Source organism: Mobula hypostoma, chromosome 10 (genome assembly GCF_963921235.1).
Source record: "Mobula hypostoma chromosome 10, sMobHyp1.1, whole genome shotgun sequence".
Classification (NCBI taxonomy): Eukaryota; Metazoa; Chordata; class Chondrichthyes; order Myliobatiformes; family Myliobatidae; genus Mobula; species Mobula hypostoma.
The window spans coordinates 43,205,785-43,229,012 of record NC_086106.1 but is presented as its reverse complement, the minus strand read 5'-3'; the positions used below and the strand labels follow the sequence as shown (position 1 = coordinate 43,229,012).

The following is a 23,228-nucleotide window of genomic DNA, read 5'->3' as shown; positions in this document are numbered from 1 at the left end:
ATCCCACTGGGACCCCCCCACACTGAACTCACCATAACCCTGCTTCCCACACTAAACCCACCGGGACCCCGTCACCCAAACTGAACCCACTGGGACCCCGTTCCCCACACTGAACCCACTGGGACCCCGTTCCCCACACTGAACCCACCGGGACCCCGTTCCCCACACTGAACCCACCTGGACCCCATTCCCCACACTAACCCACCGGGACCCCATTCCCCACACTGAACCCACCGAGACCCCGTTACCCACACTGAACCCACCGGAACCCCGTTCCCCACACTGAACCCACTGGGACCACGTTGCCCACACTAAACCCACTGGGACCCCGGTCCCCAGACTATACCCACTGGGACCCCGTTTCCCACACTGAACCCACCGGGACCCCGTTCTCCACACTGAACCCACTGGGACCCCGTTCCCCACACTGAACCCACTGGGACCCCGTTCCCCACACTGAACCCACCGGGACCCCGTTCCCCACACTGAACCCACCGGGACCCCGTTACCCACACTGAACACACCGGGACCCGGTCACCCACACTGAACCCACTGGGACCCCCGATGCCCACACTGAACCCACCGGGATCCTGTTCCCCACCCTAAACCCACCATGACCCCGTACCCAATACTAAACTCACCGGGACCCCGTTCCCCAAGCTAAACCCACCGGGACCCCGTCACCCACACTGAACCCACCCGGAACCCGTTCCCCACACTGAACCCACTGGGACCCCGTTTCCCCACAGTAAACCCACCGGGACCCCATTCCCCACACTGAACCCACCGGGACCCCGTCACCCACACTAAACCCACCGGGACCCCGGTCCCCAGACTATACCCACCGGGACCCCGTTCCCCACACTGAAAACACCGGGACCCCGTTCCCCTCACTGAAACCACCGGGACCTCGTTCCCCACACGGATCCCACCGGGACCCCGTTTACCCACACTGAACCCAACGGGACCCCGTTCCCCACACTGATCTCACTGGGATCCCGTTCACTACCCTAAACCCACCATGACCCCGCTCCTCACAATGAAAGCACTAGGACACCGTTCCCCACACACTGAAAGCACTGGGACCCCGTTCCCCACACTGAACTCACCGGGACCCCGTCACCCACACTGAACCCAGCCGGACCCCATTCCCCACACGGAACCCACCGGGACCCCGTTTACCCACACTGAACCCAACGGGACCCCGTTCCCCACACTGAACCCACTGGGACCCCATCACTCACACTGAACCCACCGGGACTCCATATCCCACACAAGACCCAATGGGACAACGTTCCCCACAGTAAACCCACCGGGACGCCTTTCCCCACAGTAAACCCACCGGGACCCCCTCACCCACACTAATCCCACCGAGACCCCCTCACCCACACAAATCCCACTGGGACCCCCCCACACTGAACTCACCATAACCCTGCTTCCCACACTAAACCCACCGGGACCCCGTCACCCACACTGAACCCACTGGGACCCCGTTCCCCACACTGAACCCACCGGGAACCCGTTCCCCACACTGAACCCACCTGGACCCCATTCCCCACACTAACCCACCGGGACCCCATTCCCCACACTGAACCCACCGAGACCCCGTTACCCACACTGAACCCACCGGAACCCCGTTCCCCACACTGAACCCACTGGGACCACGTTGCCCACACTAAACCCACTGGGACCCCGGTCCCCAGACTATACCCACTGGGACCCCGTTTCCCACACTGAACCCACCGGGACCCCGTTCCCAACACTGAATCCACTGGGACCCCGTTCCCCACACTGAACCCACCGGGACCCCGTTCCCCACACTAAACCCACTGGGACCCCATTCCCCACACTGAACCCACCGGGACCCCGTTACCCACACTGAACATACCGGGACCCGGTCACCCACACTGAACCCACTGGGACCCCCGATGCCCACACTGAACCCACCGGGATCCTGTTCCCACCCTAAACCCACCATGACCCCGTTCCCAATACTAAACTCACCGGGACCCCGTTCCCCAAACTAAACCCACCGGGACCCCGTCACCCACACTGAACCCACCCGGAACCCGTTCCCCACACTGAACCCACTGGGACCCCGTTTCCCCACAGTAAACCCACCGGGACCCCATTCCCCACACTGAACACACCGGGACCCCGTCACCCACACTAAACCCACCGGGACCCCGGTCCCCAGACTATACCCACCGGGACCCCGTTCCCCACACTGAAAACACCGGGACCCCGTTCCCCTCACTGAAACCACCGGGACCTCGTTCCCCACACGGATCCCACCGGGACCCCGTTTACCCACACTGAACCCAACGGGACCCCGTTCCCCACACTAAACCCACTGGGACCCCGTCACCCACACTGAACCCACTGGGAACCCGCTTCCCACACTAAACCCACCGGGACCCCGTCACCCACACTGAACCCACTGGGACCCCGTTCCCCACACTGAACGCACCGGGACCCCGTTCCCAACACTGAACCCACCGGGACCCTGTCACCTAGAATAAACCCACCGGGACCCTGTTTCCCCACACTGATCTCACCGGGATCCCGTTCACTACCCTAAACCCACCATGACCCCGCTCCCCACAATGAAAGCACTAGGACCCCGTTCCCCACACACTGAAAGCACTGGGACCCCATTCCCCACACTGAACTCACCGGGACCCCGTCACCCACACTGAACCAACCGGACCCCATTCCCCACACGGAACCCACCGGGACCCCGTTTACCCACACTGAACCCAACGGGACCCCGTTCCCCACACTGAACCCACTGGGACCCCATGACTCACACTGAACCCACCGGGACTCCATATCCCACACAAGACCCAATGGGACAACGTTCCCCACAGTAAACCCACCGGGACCCCTTTCCCCACAGTAAACCCACCGGGACCCCCTCACCCACACTAATCCCACCGAGACCCCCTCACCCACACAAATCCCACTGGGACCCCCCCACACTGAACTCACCATAACCCTGCTTCCCACACTAAACCCACCGGGACCCCGTCACCCAAACTGAACCCACTGGGACCCCGTTCCCCACACTGAACGCACTGGGACCCCGTTCCCCACACTGAACCCACCGAGACCCCGTTACCCACACTGAACCCACCGGAACCCCGTTCCCCACACTGAACCCACTGGGACCACGTTGCCCACACTAAACCCACTGGGACCCCGGTCCCCAGACTATACCCACTGGGACCCCGTTTCCCACACTGAACCCACCGGGACCCCGTTCTCCACACTGAACGGACTGGGACCCCGTTCCCCACACTGAACCCACTGGGACCCCGTTCCCCACACTGAACCCACCGGGACCCCGTTCCCCACACTAAACCCACTGGGACCCCGTTCCCCACACTGAACCCACCGGGACCCCGTTACCAACACTGAACACACCGGGACCCGGTCACCCACACTGAACCCACTGGGACCCCCGATGCCCACACTGAACCCACCGGGATCCTGTTCCCCACCCTAAACCCACCATGACCCCGTTCCCAATACTAAACTCACCGGGACCCCGTTCCCCAAACTAAACCCACCGGGACCCCGTCACCCACACTGAACCCACCCGGAACCCGTTCCCCACACTGAACCCACTGGGACCCCGTTTCCCCACAGTAAACCCACCGGGACCCCATTCCCCACACTGAACCCACCGGGACCCCGTCACCCACACTAAACCCACCGGGACCCCAGTCCCCAGACTATACCCACCGGGACCCCGTTCCCCACACTGAAAACACCGGGACCCCGTTCCCCTCACTGAAACCACCGGGACCTCGTTCCCCACACGGATCCCACCGGGACCCCGTTTACCCACACTGAACCCAACGGGACCCCGTTCCCCACACTAAACCCACCGGGAACCCGTTCCCCACACTAAACCCACCGGGACCCCGTCACCCACACTGAACCCACTGGGAACCCGCTTCCCACACTAAACCCACCGGGACCCCGTCACCCACACTGAACCCACTGGGACCCCGTTCCCCACACTGAACGCACCGGGACCCCGTTCCCAACACTGAACCCACCGGGACCCTGTCACCTAGAATAAACCCACCGGGACCCTGTTTCCCCACACTGATCTCACCGGGATCCCGTTCACTACCCTAAACCCACCATGACCCCGCTCCCCACAATGAAAGCACTAGGACCCCGTTCCCCACACACTGAAAGCACTGGGACCCCGTTCCCCACACTGAACTCACCGGGACCCCGTCACCCACACTGAACCAACCGGACCCCATTCCCCACACGGAACCCACCGGGACCCCGTTTACCCACACTGAACCCAACGGGACCCCGTTCCCCACACTGAACCCACTGGGACCCCGTGACCCACACTGAACCCACCGGGACTCCATATCCCACACAAGACCCAATGGGACAACGTTCCCCACAGAAAACCCACCGGGACCCCTTTCCCCACAGTAAACCCACCGGGACCCCCTCACCCACACTAATCCCACCGAGACCCCCTCACCCACACAAATCCCACTGGGACCCCCCCACACTGAACCCACCATAACCCCGTTACCCACAAGGAATCCACTGGGACCCTGTCACCTACACTGAACCCACCGGGACCCCGTTCTCAACATTGAAACCACCGTGACCCCGTTCCCCACACTAAATCCACTGGGACCCCGTTCACCACACTGAACCCACCGGGACCCCGTTACCCACACTGAACCCACCGGAACCCCGTTCCCCACACTGAACCCACTGGGACCCCGTTACCCACACTGAACCCACCGGAACCCCGTTCCCCACACTGAACCCACTGGGACCACGTTGCCCACACTAAACCCACTGGGACCCCGGTCCCCAGACTATACCCACTGGGACCCCGTTTCCCACACTGAACCCACCGGGACCCCGTTCTCCACACTGAATCCACTGGGACCCCGTTCCCCACACTGAACCCACTGGGACCCCGTTCCCCACACTGAACCCACTGGGACCTCGTTCGCCACACTGAACGCACCGGGACCCCGTTCCCAACACTGAACCCACCGGGACCCTGTCACCTAGACTAAACCCACCGGGACCCTGTTTCCCCACACTGATCTCACCGGGATCCCGTTCACTACCCTAAACCCACCATGACCCCGTTCCCCACAATGAAAGCACTAGGACCCCGTTCCCCACACACTGAAAGCACTGGGACCCCGTTCCCGACACTGAACCCACCGGGACCCCGTCACCCACACTAAACCCACCGGGACTCCGGTCCTCAGACGAGACTGACTGGGACCCCGTTCCCCACACTGAAAACACCGGGACCCCGTTCCCCACACTGAAACCACCGGGACCTCGTTCCCCACATTGATCCCACAGGGACCCTGTTCCCCACACTGAAACCACCGGGACCCTGTTCCCCACACTAAACCCACTGGGAGCCCATTCCCCACACTGAACCCACCGGGACCCCGTCACCCACACTGAACCCACCTGGACCCCATTCCCCACACGGAACCCACCGGGACCCCGTTTACCCACACTGAACCCAACGAGACCCCGTTCCCCACACTGAACCCACCGGGACCCCGTTCCCCACACTGAACCCACCTGGACCCCATTCCCCACACTAACCCACCGGGACCCCATTCCCCACACTGAACCCACCGAGACCCCGTTACCCACACTGAACCCACCGGAACCCCGTTCCCCACACTGAACCCACTGGGACCACGTTGCCCACACTAAACCCACTGGGACCCCGGTCCCCAGACTATACCCACTGGGACCCCGTTTCCCACACTGAACCCACCGGGACCCCGTTCTCCACACTGAACCCACTGGGACCCCGTTCCCCACACTGAACCCACTGGGACCCCGTTCCCCACACTGAACCCACCGGGACCCCATTCCCCACACTAAACCCACTGGGACCCCGTTCCCCACACTGAACCCACCGGGACCCCGTTACCCACACTGAACACACCGGGACACGGTCACCCACACTGAACCCACTGGGACCCCCGATGCCCACACTGATCCTACTGGGATCCTGTTCCCCACCCTAAACCCACCATGACCCCATTCCCAATACTAAACCCACCGGGACCCCGTTCCCCAAACTAAACCCACCGGGACCCCGTCACCCACACTGAACCCACTGGGACCCCGTTCCCCACACTAAACCCACCGGGACCCCGTCACCCACACTGAACCCACTGGGACCCCGTTCCCCACACTGAACGCACCGGGACCCCATTCCCCACACTGAAACCACCGGGACCCTGTCACCTAGACTAAACCCACCGGGACCCTGTTTCCCTACACTGATCTCACTGGGATCCCGTTCACTACCCTAAACCCACCATGACCCCGCTCCTCACAATGAAAGCACTAGGACCCCGTTCCCCACACACTGAAAGCACTGGGACCCCGTTCCCCACACTGAACTCACCGGGACCCCGTCACCCACACTGAACCCACCCGGACCCCATTCCCCACATGGAACCCACCGGGACCCCGTTTACCCACACTGAACCCACCGGGACCCCGTTCCCCACACTGAACCCACTGGGACCCCATCACTCACACTGAACCCACCGGGACTCCATATCCCACACAAGACCCAATGGGACAACGTTCCCCACAGTAAACCCACCGGGACCCCCTCACCCACACTAATCCCACCGAGACCCCGTTACCCACACTGAACCCACCGGGACCCCGGTCCCCACACTGAACTCACCATAACCCTGCTTCCCACACTAAACCCACCGGGACCCCGTCACCCACACTGAACCCACTGGGACCCCGTTCCCCACACTGAACCCACCGGGACCCCGTTCCCCACACTGAACCCACCTGGACCCCATTCCCCACACTAACCCACCGGGACCCCATTCCCCACACTGAACCCACCGAGACCCCGTTACCCACACTGAACCCACCGGAACCCCGTTCCCCACACTGAACCCACTGGGACCACGTTGCCCACACTAAACCCACTGGGACCCCGGTCCCCAGACTATACCCACTGGGACCCCGTTTCCCACACTGAACCCACCGGGACCCCGTTCTCCACACTGAACCCACTGGGACCCCGTTCCCCACACTGAACCCACTGGGACCCCGTTCCCCACACTGAACCCACCGGGACCCCGTTCCCAACACTGAACCCACCGGGACCCTGTCACCTAGAATAAACCCACCGGGACCCTGTTTCCCCACACTGATCTCACCGGGATCCCGTTCACTACCCTAAACCCACCATGACCCCACTCCCCACAATGAAAGCACTAGGACCCCGTTCCCCACACACTGAAAGCACTGGGACCCCGTTCCCCACACTGAACTCACCGGGACCCCGTCACCCACACTGAACCAACCGGACCCCATTCCCCACACGGAACCCACCGGGACCCCGTTTACCCACACTGAACCCACCGGGACCCCGTTCCCCACACTGAACCCACTGGGACCCCGTGACCCACACTGAACCCACCGGGACTCCATATCCCACACAAGACCCAATGGGACAACGTTCCCCACAGTAAACCCACCGGGACCCCTTTCCCCACAGTAAACCCACCGGGACCCCCTCACCCACACTAATCCCACCGAGACCCCCTCACCCACACAAATCCCACTGGGACCCCCCCACACTGAACTCACCATAACCCTGCTTCCCACACTAAACCCACCGGGACCCCGTCACCCAAACTGAACCCACTGGGACCCCGTTCCCCACACTGAACGCACTGGGACCCCGTTCCCCACACTGAACCCACCTGGACCCCATTCCCCACACTAACCCACCGGGACCCCATTCCCCACACTGAACCCACCGGGACCCCGTTACCCACACTGAACCCACCGGAACCCCGTTCCCCACACTGAACCCACTGGGACCACGTTGCCCACACTAAACCCACTGGGACCCCGGTCCCCAGACTATACCCACTGGGACCCCGTTTCCCACACTGAACCCACCGGGACCCCGTTCTCCACACTGAACCCACTGGGACCCCGTTCCCCACACTGAACCCACTGGGACCCCGTTCCCCACACTGAACCCACCGGGACCCCGTTCCCCACACTGAACCCACCGGGACCCCGTTACCCACACTGAACACACCGGGACCCGGTCACCCACACTGAACCCACTGGGACCCCCGATGCCCACACTGAACCCACCGGGATCCTGTTCCCCACCCTAAACCCACCATGACCCCGTACCCAATACTAAACTCACCGGGACCCCGTTCCCCAAGCTAAACCCACCGGGACCCCGTCACCCACACTGAACCCACCCGGAACCCGTTCCCCACACTGAACCCACTGGGACCCCGTTTCCCCACAGTAAACCCACCGGGACCCCATTCCCCACACTGAACCCACCGGGACCCCGTCACCCACACTAAACCCACCGGGACCCCGGTCCCCAGACTATACCCACCGGGACCCCGTTCCCCACACTGAAAACACCGGGACCCCGTTCCCCTCACTGAAACCACCGGGACCTCGTTCCCCACACGGATCCCACCGGGACCCCGTTTACCCACACTGAACCCACCGGGACCCCGTTCCCCACACTGATCTCACTGGGATCCCGTTCACTACCCTAAACCCACCATGACCCCGCTCCTCACAATGAAAGCACTAGGACACCGTTCCCCACACACTGAAAGCACTGGGACCCCGTTCCCCACACTGAACTCACCGGGACCCCGTCACCCACACTGAACCCAGCCGGACCCCATTCCCCACACGGAACCCACCGGGACCCCGTTTACCCACACTGAACCCAACGGGACCCCGTTCCCCACACTGAACCCACTGGGACCCCATCACTCACACTGAACCCACCGGGACTCCATATCCCACACAAGACCCAATGGGACAACGTACCCCACAGTAAACCCACCGGGACCCCTTTCCCCACAGTAAACCCACCGGGACCCCCTCACCCACACTAATCCCACCGAGACCCCCTCACCCACACAAATCCCACTGGGACCCCCCCACACTGAACTCACCATAACCCTGCTTCCCACACTAAACCCACCGGGACCCCGTCACCCACACTGAACCCACTGGGACCCCGTTCCCCACACTGAACCCACCGGGACCCCGTTCCCCACACTGAAACCACCTTGACTCCATTCCCCACACTGAACTCACCGAGACCCCATTCTCCACACTGAACCCACCGGGATCCCGTCACCCACACTGAACCCACCGGAACCCCGTTCCCCACACTGAACCCACTGGGACCACGTTGCCCACACTAAACCCACTGGGACCCCGGACCCCAGACTATACCCACTGGGACCCCGTTTCCCACACTGAACCCACCGGGACCCCGTTCTCCACACTGAATCCACTGGGACCCCGTTCCCCACACTGAACCCACCGGGACCCCGTTCCCCACACTAAACCCACTGGGACCCCATTCCCCACACTGAACCCACCGGGACCCCGTTACCCACACTGAACATACCGGGACCCGGTCACCCACACTGAACCCACCGGGACCCCGATGCCCACACTGAACCCACCGGGATCCTGTTCCCCACCCTAAACCCACCATGACCCCGTTCCCAATACTAAACTCACCGGGACCCCGTTCCCCAAACTAAACCCACCGGGACCCCGTCACCCACACTGAACCCACCCGGAACCCGTTCCCCACACTGAACCCACTGGGACCCCGTTTCCCCACAGTAAACCCACCGGGACCCCATTCCCCACACTGAACCCACCGGGACCCCGTCACCCACACTAAACCCACCGGGACCCCGGTCCCCAGACTATACCCACCGGGACCCCGTTCCCCACACTGAAAACACCGGGACCCCGTTCCCCTCACTGAAACCACCGGGACCTCGTTCCCCACACGGATCCCACCGGGACCCCGTTTACCCACACTGAACCCACCGGGACCCCGTTCCCCACACTGAACCCACTGGGATCCCGTCACCCACACTGAACCCACTGGGAACCCGCTTCCCACACTAAACCCACCGGGACCCCGTCACCCACACTGAACCCACTGGGACCCCGTTCCCCACACTGAACGCACCGGGACCCCGTTCCCAACACTGAACCCACCGGGACCCTGTCACCTAGAATAAACCCACCGGGACCCTGTTTCCCCACACTGATCTCACCGGGATCCCGTTCACTACCCTAAACCCACCATGACCCCGCTCCCCACAATGAAAGCACTAGGACCCCGTTTCCCACACACTGAAAGCACTGGGACCCCATTCCCCACACTAAACTCACCGGGACCCCGTCACCCACACTGAACCAACCGGGACCCCATTCCCCACACGGAACCCACCGGGACCCCGTTTACCCACACTGAACCCACCGGGACCCCGTTCCCCACACTGAACCCACTGGGACCCCATGACTCACACTGAACCCACCGGGACTCCATATCCCACACAAGACCCAATGGGACAACGTTCCCCACAGTAAACCCACCGGGACCCCTTTCCCCACAGTAAACCCACCGGGACCCCCTCACCCACACTAATCCCACCGAGACCCCCTCACCCACACAAATCCCACTGGGACCCCCCCACACTGAACTCACCATAACCCTGCTTCCCACACTAAACCCACCGGGACCCCGTCACCCACACTGAACCCACTGGGACCCCGTTCCCCACACTGAACGCACTGGGACCCCGTTCCCCACACTGAACCCACCGGGACCCCGTTCCCCACACTGAACCCACCGGGACCCCGTTCCCCACACTGAACCCACTGGGACCCCGTTCCCCACACTAAACCCACTGGGACCCCGGTCCCCAGACTATACCCACCGGGACCCCGTTCCCCACACTGAACCCACCGGGACCCCGTTCCCCACACTGAACCCACTGGGACCCCGTTCCCCACACTGAACCCACTGGGACCCCGTTCCCCACACTGAACCCACCGGGACCCCGTTCCCCACACTGAACCCACTGGGACCCCGTTCCCCACACTGAACCCACCGGGACCCCGTTACCCACACTGAACACACCGGGACCCGGTCACCCACACTGAACCCACCGGGACCCCGATGCCCACACTGAACCCACCGGGATCCTGTTCCCCACCCTAAACCCACCATGACCCCGTTCCCAATACTAAACCCACCGGGACCCCGTTCCCCAAACTAAACCCACCGGGACATCGTCACCCACACTGAACCCACCCGGAACCCGTTCCCCACACTGAACCCACTGGGACCCCGTTTCCCCACAGTAAACCCACCGGGACCCCATTCCCCACACTGAACCCACCGGGACCCCGTCACCCACACTAAACCCACCGGGACCCCGGTCCCCAGACTATACCCACCGGGACCCCGTTCCCCACACTGAAAACACCGGGACCCCGTTCCCCTCACTGAAACCACCGGGACCACGTTCCCCACATTGATCCCACCGGGACCCCGTTCCCCACACTGAACCCACCGGGACCCCGTTCCCCACACTAAACCCACCGGGACCCCGTTCCCCACACTGAACCCACCGGGACCCCGTCACCCACACTGAACCCACTGGGAACCCGCTTCCCACACTAAACCCACCGGGACCCCGTCACCCACACTGAACCCACTGGGACCCCGTTCGCCACACTGAACGCACCGGGACCCCGTTCCCCACACTGAACCCACCGGGACCCTGTCACCTAGACTAAACCCACCGGGACCCTGTTTCCCCACACTGATCTCACCGGGATCCCGTTCACTACCCTAAACCCACCATGACCCCGTTCCCCACAATGAAAGCACTAGGACCCCGTTCCCCACACACTGAAAGCACTGGGACCCCGTTCCCCACACTGAACCCACCGGGACCCCGTCACCCACACTGAACCCACCCGGACCCCATTCCCCACACTGAACCCACCGGGACCCCGTTTCCCCACACTGAACCCACCGGGACCCCGTTCCCCACACTGAACCCACTGGGACCCCGTGACCCACACTGAACCCACCGGGACTCCATATCCCACACAAGACCCAATGGGACAACGTTCCCCACAGAAAACCCACCGGGACCCCTTTCCCCACAGTAAACCCACCGGGACCCCCTCACCCACACTAATCCCACCGAGACCCCCTCCCCCACACAAATCCCACTGGGACCCCCCCACACTGAACCCACCATAACCCCGTTACCCACAAGGAATCCACTGGGACCCTGTCACCTACACTGAACCCACCGGGACCCCGTTCCCCACATTGAAACCACCGGGACCCCGTTCCCCACACTAAACCCACTGGGACCCCGTTCACCACACTGAACCCACCTTGACTCCATTCCCCACACTGAACTCACCGAGACCCCATTCTCCACACTGAACCCACTGGGATCCCGTCACCCACAGTGAACCCACCGGGAACCCGTTCCACACACTGAACCCACCGGGATTCCGTTCCCCACCCTAAACCCACCATGACCCCGTTCCCCACACTGAACCCACCCGGACCCCATTCCCCACACGGAACCCACCGGGACCCCATTCCCCACACTAAACCCACTGGGACCCCGTCACCCACACTGAACTCACCGGGACCCCGTTCCCCACACTGAAACAATCGGGACCACGTTGCCCACACAAAACCCACCGGGACTCCGTACCCGACACTGAACCCACCGGAACCAGAACCCCACACTGAGCCCAACGGGACCCCGTTCCACACACTGAACCCACCGGGACCCCGTTCTCCACACTGAACACACCGGGACCCCGTTCCCCACACTAAACCCATCGGGACAACGTTCCCCACAGTAAACCCACCGGGAACCCGTTCCCCACACTGAACCCACCGGGACCCCGTTCCCCACACTGAACCCACCGGGACCCCGTTCCCCACACTGAACCCACCGGGACCCCGTTTCCCACGCTGAACCCACCGGGACCCCATTCCCCACAGTGAACCCACCGAGACCCCGTTACCCACACTGAACCCACCGGAACCCCGTACCCCACACTGAATCCACCAGAACCAGAACCCCACACTGAGCCCAACGGGACCCCGTTTCAAACACTGAACCCACCGGGACCCTGTTCCCCACACTGAACCCACCGGGACCCCGTTCCCCACACTGAACCCACCCGGACCCCATTCCCCACACTGAACCTACTGGAATCCCGTTACCCACACTGAACCCAGCGGGAACCCGTTCCACACACTGAACCCACCCGGACCCCATTCCCCACACGGAAACCACCGGGACCCCGTTTACCCACACTGAACCCAACGGGACCCTGTTCCCCACACTGAACCCACCGGGACCCCGTTCCCCACACTAAACCCACCGGGAACCCGTTCCCCACACTAAACCCACCGGGACCCCGTCACCCACACTGAACCCACTGGGAACCCGCTTCCCACACTAAACCCACCGGGACCCCGTCACCCACACTGAACCCACTGGGACCCCGTTCGCCACACTGAACGCACCGGGACCCCGTTCCCCACACTGAACCCACCGGGACCCTGTCACCTAGACTAAACCCACCGGGACCCTGTTTCCCCACACTGATCTCACAGGGACCACTTTCCCCACACTGAAACCACCGGGACCCCGTTCCCCACACTGAAAGCACTGGGACCCCGTTCCCCACACTGAAAGCACTGGGACCCCGTTCCCCACACTGAACCCACCGGGACCCCGTCACCCACACTAAACCCACCGGGACCCCGGTCCCCAGACTAGACCCACCGGGACCCCGTTCCCCACACTGAAAACACCGGGACCCCGTTCCCCACACTGAAACCACCGGGACCTCGTTCCCCACATTGATCCCACAGGGACCACGTTCCCCACACTAAACCCACTGGGACCCCGTTCACCACAGTGAACCCACCGAGACCCCGTTACCCACACTGAACCCACCGGAACCCCGTACCCCACACTGAATCCACCAGAACCAGAACCCCACACTGAGCCCAACGGGACCCCGTTTCAAACACTGAACCCACCGGGACCCCGTTCCCCACACTGAACCCACCGGGACCCCGTTCCCCACACTAAACCCACCGGGACCCCATTCCCCACACTGAACCCACTGGGATCCCGTCACCCACACTAAACCCACCGGGACCCCGTTCCCAACACTGAACCCACCGGGACCCCATTCCCCACACTAAACCCACCGGGACCCCGGTCCCCAGACTATACCCACCGGGACCCCTTTCCCCACACTGAAAACACCGGGACCCCGTTCCCCACACTGAAACCACCGGGACCTCGTTCCCCACATTGATCCCACAGGGACCACGTTCCCCACACTGAAACCACCGGGACCCCGTTCCCCACACCAAACCCACTGAGACCCCGTTCACCACACTGAACCCACCGGGACCCCGTTCCCCACACTGAACCCACCGGGACCCCATTCCCCACACGGAACCCACCGGGACCCCGTTTACCCACACTGTACCCAACGAGACCCCGTTCCCCACACCGAACCCACCGGGACCCCGTTCCCCACACTAAACCCACCGTGAACCCGTTCCCCACACTAAACCCACCGGGACCCCGTCACCCACACTGAACCCACTGGGAACCCGCTTCCCACACTAAACCCACCGGGACCCCGTCACCCACACTGAACCCACTGGGACCCCGTTCCCCACACTGAACCCACCGGGACCCCGTTCCCCACACTGAACCCACCGGGACCCCGTTCCCCACACTAAACCCACCGGGACCCCATTCCCCACACTGAACCCACCGGGACCCCGTTACCCACACTGAACCCACCGGGACCCCGTTCCCCACACTGAACCCACCGGGACCCCGTTCCCCACACTAAACCCACTGGGACCCCGGTCCCCACACTATACCCACTGGGACCCCGTTTCCCACACTGAACCCACCGGGACCCCGTTCCCCACACTGAACCCACCGGGACCCCGTTCCCCACACTGAACCCACCGGGACCCCGTTCCCCACACTGAACCCACCGGGACCCCGTTCCCCACACTGAACGCACCGGGACCCCGTTCCCCACACTGAACCCACCGGGACCCCGTTCCCCACACTGAACCCACCGGGACCCCGTTCCCCACACTGAACCCACCGGGACCCCGTTTCCCCACACTGAACCCACCGGGACCCCGTTCCCCACACTGAACCCACCGGGACCCCGTCACCCACACTGAACCCACCGGGACTCCATATCCCACACAAAACCCACTGGGACAACGTTCCCCACACTGAACCCACCGGGACCCCGTTCCCCACACTGAACCCACCGGGACCCCCTCACCCACACTAATCCCACCGAGACCCCCTCACCCACACAAATCCCACTGGGACCCCCCCACACTGAACCCACCATAACCCCGTTACCCACAAGAAACCCACTGGGACCCCGTTCCCCACACTGAACCCACCGGGACCCCGTTCCCCACACTGAAACCACCGGGACCCCGTTCCCCACACTAAACCCACTGGGACCCCGTTCCTCACACTGAACCCACCGGGACACCATTCCCCACACTGAACTCACCGGGACCCCATTCTCCACACTGAACCCACCAGGACCCCGTCACCCATACTAAACCCAACGGGATCCCTTCCCCACACTGAACCCACTGGGATCCCATCACCCACACTGAACCCAATGGGACGCCGTTCCCCACACTGAATCCACCAGGACCCCGTTCCCCACACTGATCCAACCGGGACCCCATTCCCCACACTGAACCCACCGGGACCCCTTCCCCACACTGAACCCACTGGGATCCCGTCACCCACACTAAACCCACCGGGACCCCGTTCCCCACACTGAACCCACCGGGACCCCGTTCCCCACACTGAACCCACCGGGACCCCGTCACCCACACTAAACCCACCGGGACCCTGTTTCCCCACACTGATCTCACCGGGATCCCGTTCACTACCCTAAACCCACCATGACCCCGTTCCCCACAATGAAAGCACTAGGACCCTGTTCCCCACACACTGAAAGCACTGGGACCCCGTTCCCCACACTGAACCCACCGGGACCCCGTTCCCCACACTAAACCCATCGGGACAACGTTCCCCACAGTAAACCCACCGGGACACCCTCACCCACAACTAATCCCACCGGGACCCCCTCACCCACACAAATCCCACTGGGAACCCCCCACACTGAACCCACCATAACCCCGTTACCCACAAGGAACCCACTGGGACCCCGTCACCCACACTGAACTCACCGGGACCCCGTTCCCCACACTGAAACAATCGGGACCACGTTGCCCACACTAAACCCACCGGGACTACGTACCCGACACTGAACCCACCGGAACCAGAACCCCACACTGAGCCCAACGCGACCCCGTTCCACACACTGAACCCACCGGGACCCTGTTCCCCACACTGAACCCACCGGGACCCCGTTCCCCACACTAAACCCACCGGGACCCCGTTCCCCACACTAAACCCACCGGGACCCCGTTCCCCACACTGAACCCACCGGGACCCCATTCCCCACACTGAACCCACCGGGACCCCGTTCCCCACACTGAACCCACCGGGACCCCGTTCCCCACACTGAACCCACCGGAACCCCGTACCCCACACTGAATCCACCGGAACCAGAACCCCACACTGAGCCCAGCGGGACCCAGTTTCAAACACTGAACCCACCGGGACCCTGTTCCCCACACTGAACCCACCGGGACCCCGTTCCCCACACTGAACCCACCCGGACCCCATTCCCCACACTGAACCTACTGGAATCCCGTTACCCACACTGAACCCGGCGGGAACCCGTTCCACACACTGAACCCACCGGGATTCCATTCCCCACCCTAAACCCACCATGACTCCGTTCCCCACACTGAACACACCGGGACCCCGTTCCCCACACTGAACCCACCGGGACCCCGTCACCCACACTAAACCCACCGGGACCCCGTTCCCCACACTGAACCCACCGGGACCCCGTTCCCCACACTAAACCCACCGGGACCCCGTTCCCCACACTAAACCCACCGGGACCCCGTCACCCACACTGAACCCACTGGGAACCCGCTTCCCACACTAAACCCACCGGGACCCTGTCATCCACACTGAACCCACTGGGACCCCGTTCGCCACACTGAACGCACTGGGACCCCGTTCCCCACACTGAACCCACCGGGACCCTGTCACCTAGACTAAACCCACCGGGACCCTGTTTCTCCACACTGATCTCACCGGGATCCCGTTCATTACCCTAAACCCACCATGACCCCGTTCCCCACAATGAAAGCACTAGGACCCCGTTCCCCACACACTGAAAGCACTGGGATCCCGTTCCCGACACTGAACCCACCGGGACCCCGTCACCCACACTAAACCCACCGGGACTCCAGTCCTCAGACGAGACTGACTGGGACCCCATTCCCCACACTGAAAACACCGGGACCTCGTTCCCCACATTGATCCCACAGGGACCCTGTTCCCCACACTGAAACCACCGGGACCCTGTTCCCCACACTAAACCCACTGGGACCCCATTCCCCACACTGAACCCACCGGGACCCCGTCACCCACACTGAACCCACCGGGACCCCGTTCCCCACACTAAACCCACCGGGACCCCGTTCCCCACACTGAACCCACCAGGACCCCATTCCCCACACTGAACCCACCGGGACCCCGTTCCCCACACTGAACCCACCGGGATCCCGTTCCCCACCTTAAACCCACCATGACGCTGTTCCCCACACTGAACGCACCGGGACCCCGTTCCCCACACTGAACCCACCGGGACCCCGTCACCCACACTAAACCCACCGGGATCCCGTACCCCATACTGAACCCACCGGGACTCCGTACCCAACACTGAATCCATCGGGACCCCGTTCCCCACACTGAACCCACCGGGACCCCATTCCCCACACTGAACCCACCGGGACCCCGTCACCCACACTAAACCCACCGGGACCCCGTTCCCCACACTGAACTCACCGGGACCCCGTCACCCACACTAAACCCACCGGGATCCCATACCCCACACTAAACCCACCGGGACTCCGTACCCAACACTGAATCCACCGGGACCCCGTTGCCCACACTAAACGCACCGGGATCCCGTTCCCCAAACTAAACCCACCGGGACCCCATCCCCTACACTGATCCCACAGGGACCCCGTTTACCCACAGTGAACCCAAAGGGACCCTGTTCCCCACACCGATCCCACCTGGACACCGTTCCCCACACTGAACCCACCGGGACCCCATTCCTCATATTCCATTTAAATCCACCAGGAGCCCATCCCCAGACGGGAGTTACAGCCTCAGTGTGTTGAGGCTGGTAATGAGGGAGCATTCTTTACCTGACTTACACCTGTGGGATAACAGTGGGTTGATATTCCGGATGCAGTGTTGATGGGGTGGGCTGGCATCGCTGTCCCTGATGGATCTGTTTGTGTGCTCCCTGTGCAGGAGGTCGCCACCTTCATTGAGGAGGATCAGCTATTAATGAGACGCGTGCTGCAGGACACTCGACTGACTGGACTTCAGCAGGAAGGAGCCGCTATCCTGGTGAAGCTGAAGAGGGAGATGGTCACCAACAGTGGCCTGGAGGATCACAGGTGAGGTCTCGCCCGTCGTAACCCCCGGCTGATTCGTGCAGGGGGCCCTGAGGATGAGAGGTTGTACCAGAGTCACAGTGAACCTCTGAGATGCCAGTGTGACAGCTCTGCAGAGTCGGCGGGGGGTGGGGGGTGGGGGGTGGGTGGTGGAGGGTGTTTGTTGGGATGATTCTGGAAAAGAGGGTCTGAGTTCAGAGGGAAGCCTGGGAAACACGATAGAAGTGCTTAGAGCCAGTGTCTCACCGCTCAAAAGACCTGGGTTCAATTCTGACCTCTGGAATATTGTGTGTGTGTGTGTGTGTATGTGAGAGAGACAGACCGTGGGTGTGTGTGAGTATGTGACAGAGTGTGTAAGTGTGTGTGTGAGTGTGTCAGAGAGTGACTATGTGAGAGGAAGTGTGTGAGAGTGTGTGTGTTTGTGTGAGTTCGTGAGAGTGAGTGTGTCAGTGTGTGTGAGAGAGTGTGTGTGAGTATGTGAGAGTGTGTGTGTGTGTGTGTGTGTGTGGGAGAGTGTGAGAGTGTGTGTGTGAATATGTCTGTGTGAGAGAGAGTGTGTGAGAGTGTGTGCATTTGTGTGAGTGTGTGTGTGAGAGAGTGTGTGTGTTGGTGAATATGTGTGTGTGAGTGTGTGTGTTGTGAGTGTGAGAGAGTGTGGGTGTGTATGTGTGAATATGTGTGTATGTGTGAGAGAGAGTGTGTGAGTGTGAGAGAGAGTGTGTGTGTGTGTGTGTGTGTGTGTTGTGAGAGTGTGTGAGTATGAGAGAGTGTGAGTGTGTGTGAGTGTGTGTAGTGTGCATGTTCTTCCTGTGATATTATCACGTCCCAGTCACGTGCGTCTAATATTGCTAAAGCAATAGCTTTATTTACTTGTTCTTTGTACATTGAAGCAAACGGTGAAATGTGTTGCTTAATGTCCAATCAAGTCAATGCGGATTGTGTGGGCAGCCCATATGTCTCCCTGCTTCCACAGCCTCCCCACAACCCACTAACCCTACCCGTACATCTGTGGGTTAATCCGTTAGCTGGTTGCTGAGAATTGTGTCCCACCGCCAGCCCCACAGGTGATAATCCAAGGGCACAGCCCCGGAATAAAGGAATGTCCCTTTAGAATGGAGACGAGGAGGAATCTCTTCAGCCGGATCTGTGGAAGTTGCTGCCACAGAGGACAGTGGGGACCAAGCCGCTGGGTGTGTTTAAGGCAGAGACTGATGGGGTCTTCTCCAGTCAAGGGGTTAAAGGTTACAGGGAGAAGTGGAGAGAATGGAGTTAGAACAAAATCAACCATGATTGAATGGCAGAACAGACTCGATGGGCCGAATGTCCTAACTTTGTTCCTATACCTAATGGGGGGTGGGGGAGTTGATGGAATGAGGAGAATTAAGCAGAATCAGGGTAAACGGGTGGATGGTGACCATTCCTCGAGATGCCTTACCCACCCCCCCCCCCGCCCCCAGCACCGTTTCCTGGTGCAGCTCCGTCTCCCTTGATCCCCTTGAAATGTCCTGACATCCACCAGTCTCTCCAGGGGTCACCTCAGCGATTTGTTCTCCACAGCTCGAGGAGTAAGGGTAGGAATAGGATGCTCTGGAGGAGGAACAAGTGGCTGAGGAACTGGTGTAGGGGGCAGGGTTTCAGATTTCAGGATCATTGGGACCTCTTCTGGGGCAGGTGGGACCTGTACAAGAGAGACGGGTTACACTTGAACCACAGGGGGACCAATATCCTTTCAGGGAGGTTTGTTAGTGCTATTGGGGAGGCTTTAAACTAGATTTGCAGGGGGATGGGAACCAGAGTGCCAGAGCTGACAGTGTGGCTGGGGTGAAAATAAATGATGTTAAAAGTTTAAGCAAATCCGCTGATAGAAAGGTTGTGAGTGGTGGTAAAAATCTTCTGAGGTGTATATATTTCAATGCTAGGAGTATTGCGGGGAAGGCGGATGAGTTGAGAGCGTGGATTGACACGTGGAATTATGACGTTATAGCAATTAGTGAAACTTGGCTACAGGAGGGGCAGGACGGGCAGCTTAATATCCAGGGTTCCGATGTTTCAGATGTGATTGAGGCAGAGGAATGAAAGGTGGGGGAGTAGCATTGCTTGTTAGGGAAAATATTACAGCAGTGTTCAGGCAGGACAGATTAGAGGGCTTGTCTACTGAGTCCTAATGGGTGGAGCTGAGAAACAGGAAAGGTATGGCCACATTAGTGGGATTGTATTACAGACCACCCAATAGTCAACGAGACTTGGAAGAGCAAATCTGCAGAGAGATAGCAGGCAACTGCAGGAAACATAAAGTTGTGGTGGTAGGGGATTTTAATCTTCCATACGTTGATTGGGACTCCCATACTGTTAGGGGTCTAGATGGTTTAGAGTTTGTAAAATGTGTTCAGGAAAGTTTTCTAAATCAATATATAGAGGGACCAACTAGAGGGAATGCAATATTGGATCTCCTGTTAGGAAACGAATTAGGGCAAGTGACAGAAGTCTGTGTAGGGGAGCACTTTGGTTCCAGTGATCATAACACCATTAGTTTCAATTTGGTCATGGACAAGGATAGATCTGGTCCTAGGGTTGAGGTTCTGAACTGGAAGAAGGCCAAATTTGAAGAAATGAGAAAGGATCTAAAAAGCGTGGATTGGGACAGGTTGTTCTCTGGCAAAGATGTGATTCGTAGGTGGGAAGCCTTCAAAGGGGAAATTTTGAGAGTGCAGAGTTTGTATGTTCCTGTCAGGATTAAAGGCAAATTGAATAGGAATAAGGAACCTTGGTTCTCAAGGGATATTGCAACTCTGATAAAGAAGAAGAGGGAGTTGTATGAAATGTATAGGAAACAGGGGGTAAATCAGGTGCTTGAGGAGTATAAGAAGTGCAAGAAAATACTTAAGAAAGAAATCAGGAGGGCTAAAAGAAGACATGAGGTTGCCTTGGCAGTCAAAGTGAAGGATAATCCAAAGAGCTTTTACAAGTATATTAAGAGCAAAAGGATTGTAAGGGATAAAATTGATCCTCTTGAAGATCAGAGTGGTCGGCTATGTGCGGAACCAAAGGAAATGGGGGAGATCTTAAATAGGTTTTTTGCGTCTGTATTTACTAAGGAAGCTGGCATGAAATCTATGGAATTGAGGGAATCAAGTAGTGAGACCATGGAAACTATACAGATTGAAAAGGAGGAGGTGCTTGCTGTCTTGAGGAAAATTAAAGTGGATAAATCCCCGGGACCTGACAGAGCGTTCCCTCGGACCTTGAAGGAGACTAGTGTTGAAATTGCGGGGGCCCTGGCAGAAATATTTAAAATGTCGCTGTCTACGAGTGAAGTGCCAGAGGATTGGAGTGTGGCTCATGTTGTTCCATTGTTTAAAAAAGGATCGAAAAGTAATCCGGGAAATTATAGGCCGGTGAGTTTAACGTCAGTAGTAGGTAAGTTATTGGAGGGAGTACTAAGAGACAGAATCTACAAGCATTTGGATAGACAGGGGCTTATTAGGGAGAGTCAACATGGCTTTGTGCGTGGTAGGTCATGTTTGACCAATCTGTTGGAGTTTTTTGAGGAGGTTACCAGCAAAGTGGATGAAGGGAAGGCAGTGGATATTGTCTACATGGACTTCAGTAAGGCCTTTGACAAGGTCCCGCATGGGAGGTTAGTTAGGAAAATTCAGTCGCTAGGTATACATGGAGAGGTGGTAAATTGGATTAAACATTGGCTCGATGGAAGAAGCCAGAGAGTGGTGGTAGAGAATTGCTTCTCTGAGTGGAGGCCTGTGACTAGTGGTGTGCCACAGGGATCAGTGCTGGGTCCATTGTTATTTGTCATCTATATCAATGATCTGGATGATAATGTGGTAAATTGGATCAGCAAGTTTGCTGATGATACAAAGATTGGAGGTGTAGTAGACAGTGAGGAAGGTTTTCAGAGCCTGCAGAGGGACTTGGACCAGCTGGAAAAATGGGCTGAAAAATGGCAGATGGAGTTTAATACTGACAAGTGTGAGGTATTGCAGGTTGGAAGGACAAAGCAACGTAGAACGTACAGGGTTAATGGTAAGGCACTGAGGAGTGCAGTGGAACAGAGGGATCTGGGAATACAGATACAAAATTCCCTAAAAGTGTCGTCACAGGTAGATAGGGTCGTAAAGAGAGCTTTTGGTACATTGGCCTTTATTAATCGAAGTATTGAGTATAAGAGCTGGAATGTTATGATGAGGTTGTATAAGGCATTGGTGAGGCCGAATCTGGAGTATTGTGTTCAGTTTTGGTCACCAAATTACAGGAAGGATATAAATAAGGTTGAAAGAGTGCAGAGAAGGTTTACAAGGATGTTGCCGGGACTTGAGAAACTCAGTTACAGAGAAAAGTTGAATAGGTTAGGACTTTATTCCCTGGAGCGTAGAAGAATGAGGGGAGATTTGATAGAGGTATATAAAATTATGATGGGTATAGATAGAGTGAATGCAAGCAGGCTTTTTTCACTGAGGCAAGGGGAGAAAAAAACCAGAGGACATGGGTTAAGGGTGAGGGGGGAAAGTTTAAAGGGAACATTAAGGGGGGCTTCTTCACACAGAGAGTGGTGGGAGTATGGAATGAGCTGCCAGACGAGGTGGTAAATGCGGGTTCTTTTTTAACATTTAAGAATAAATTGGACAGA

At 59.5% G+C, this 23,228-nt stretch overlaps 1 protein-coding gene across 1 annotated transcript in view; it reads left to right on the top strand.

Annotated features, from left to right (window-relative positions):
- Positions 1-23,228, top strand: part of LOC134352528 (uncharacterized) — a 276,182-nt gene that overhangs the window by 40,187 nt on the left and 212,767 nt on the right. The window contains exon 9 of the mRNA XM_063059793.1: positions 18,441-18,589. Coding sequence (XP_062915863.1) covers positions 18,441-18,589 — 149 coding nt within the window. The remainder of the gene's footprint in view (positions 1-18,440; positions 18,590-23,228) is intronic.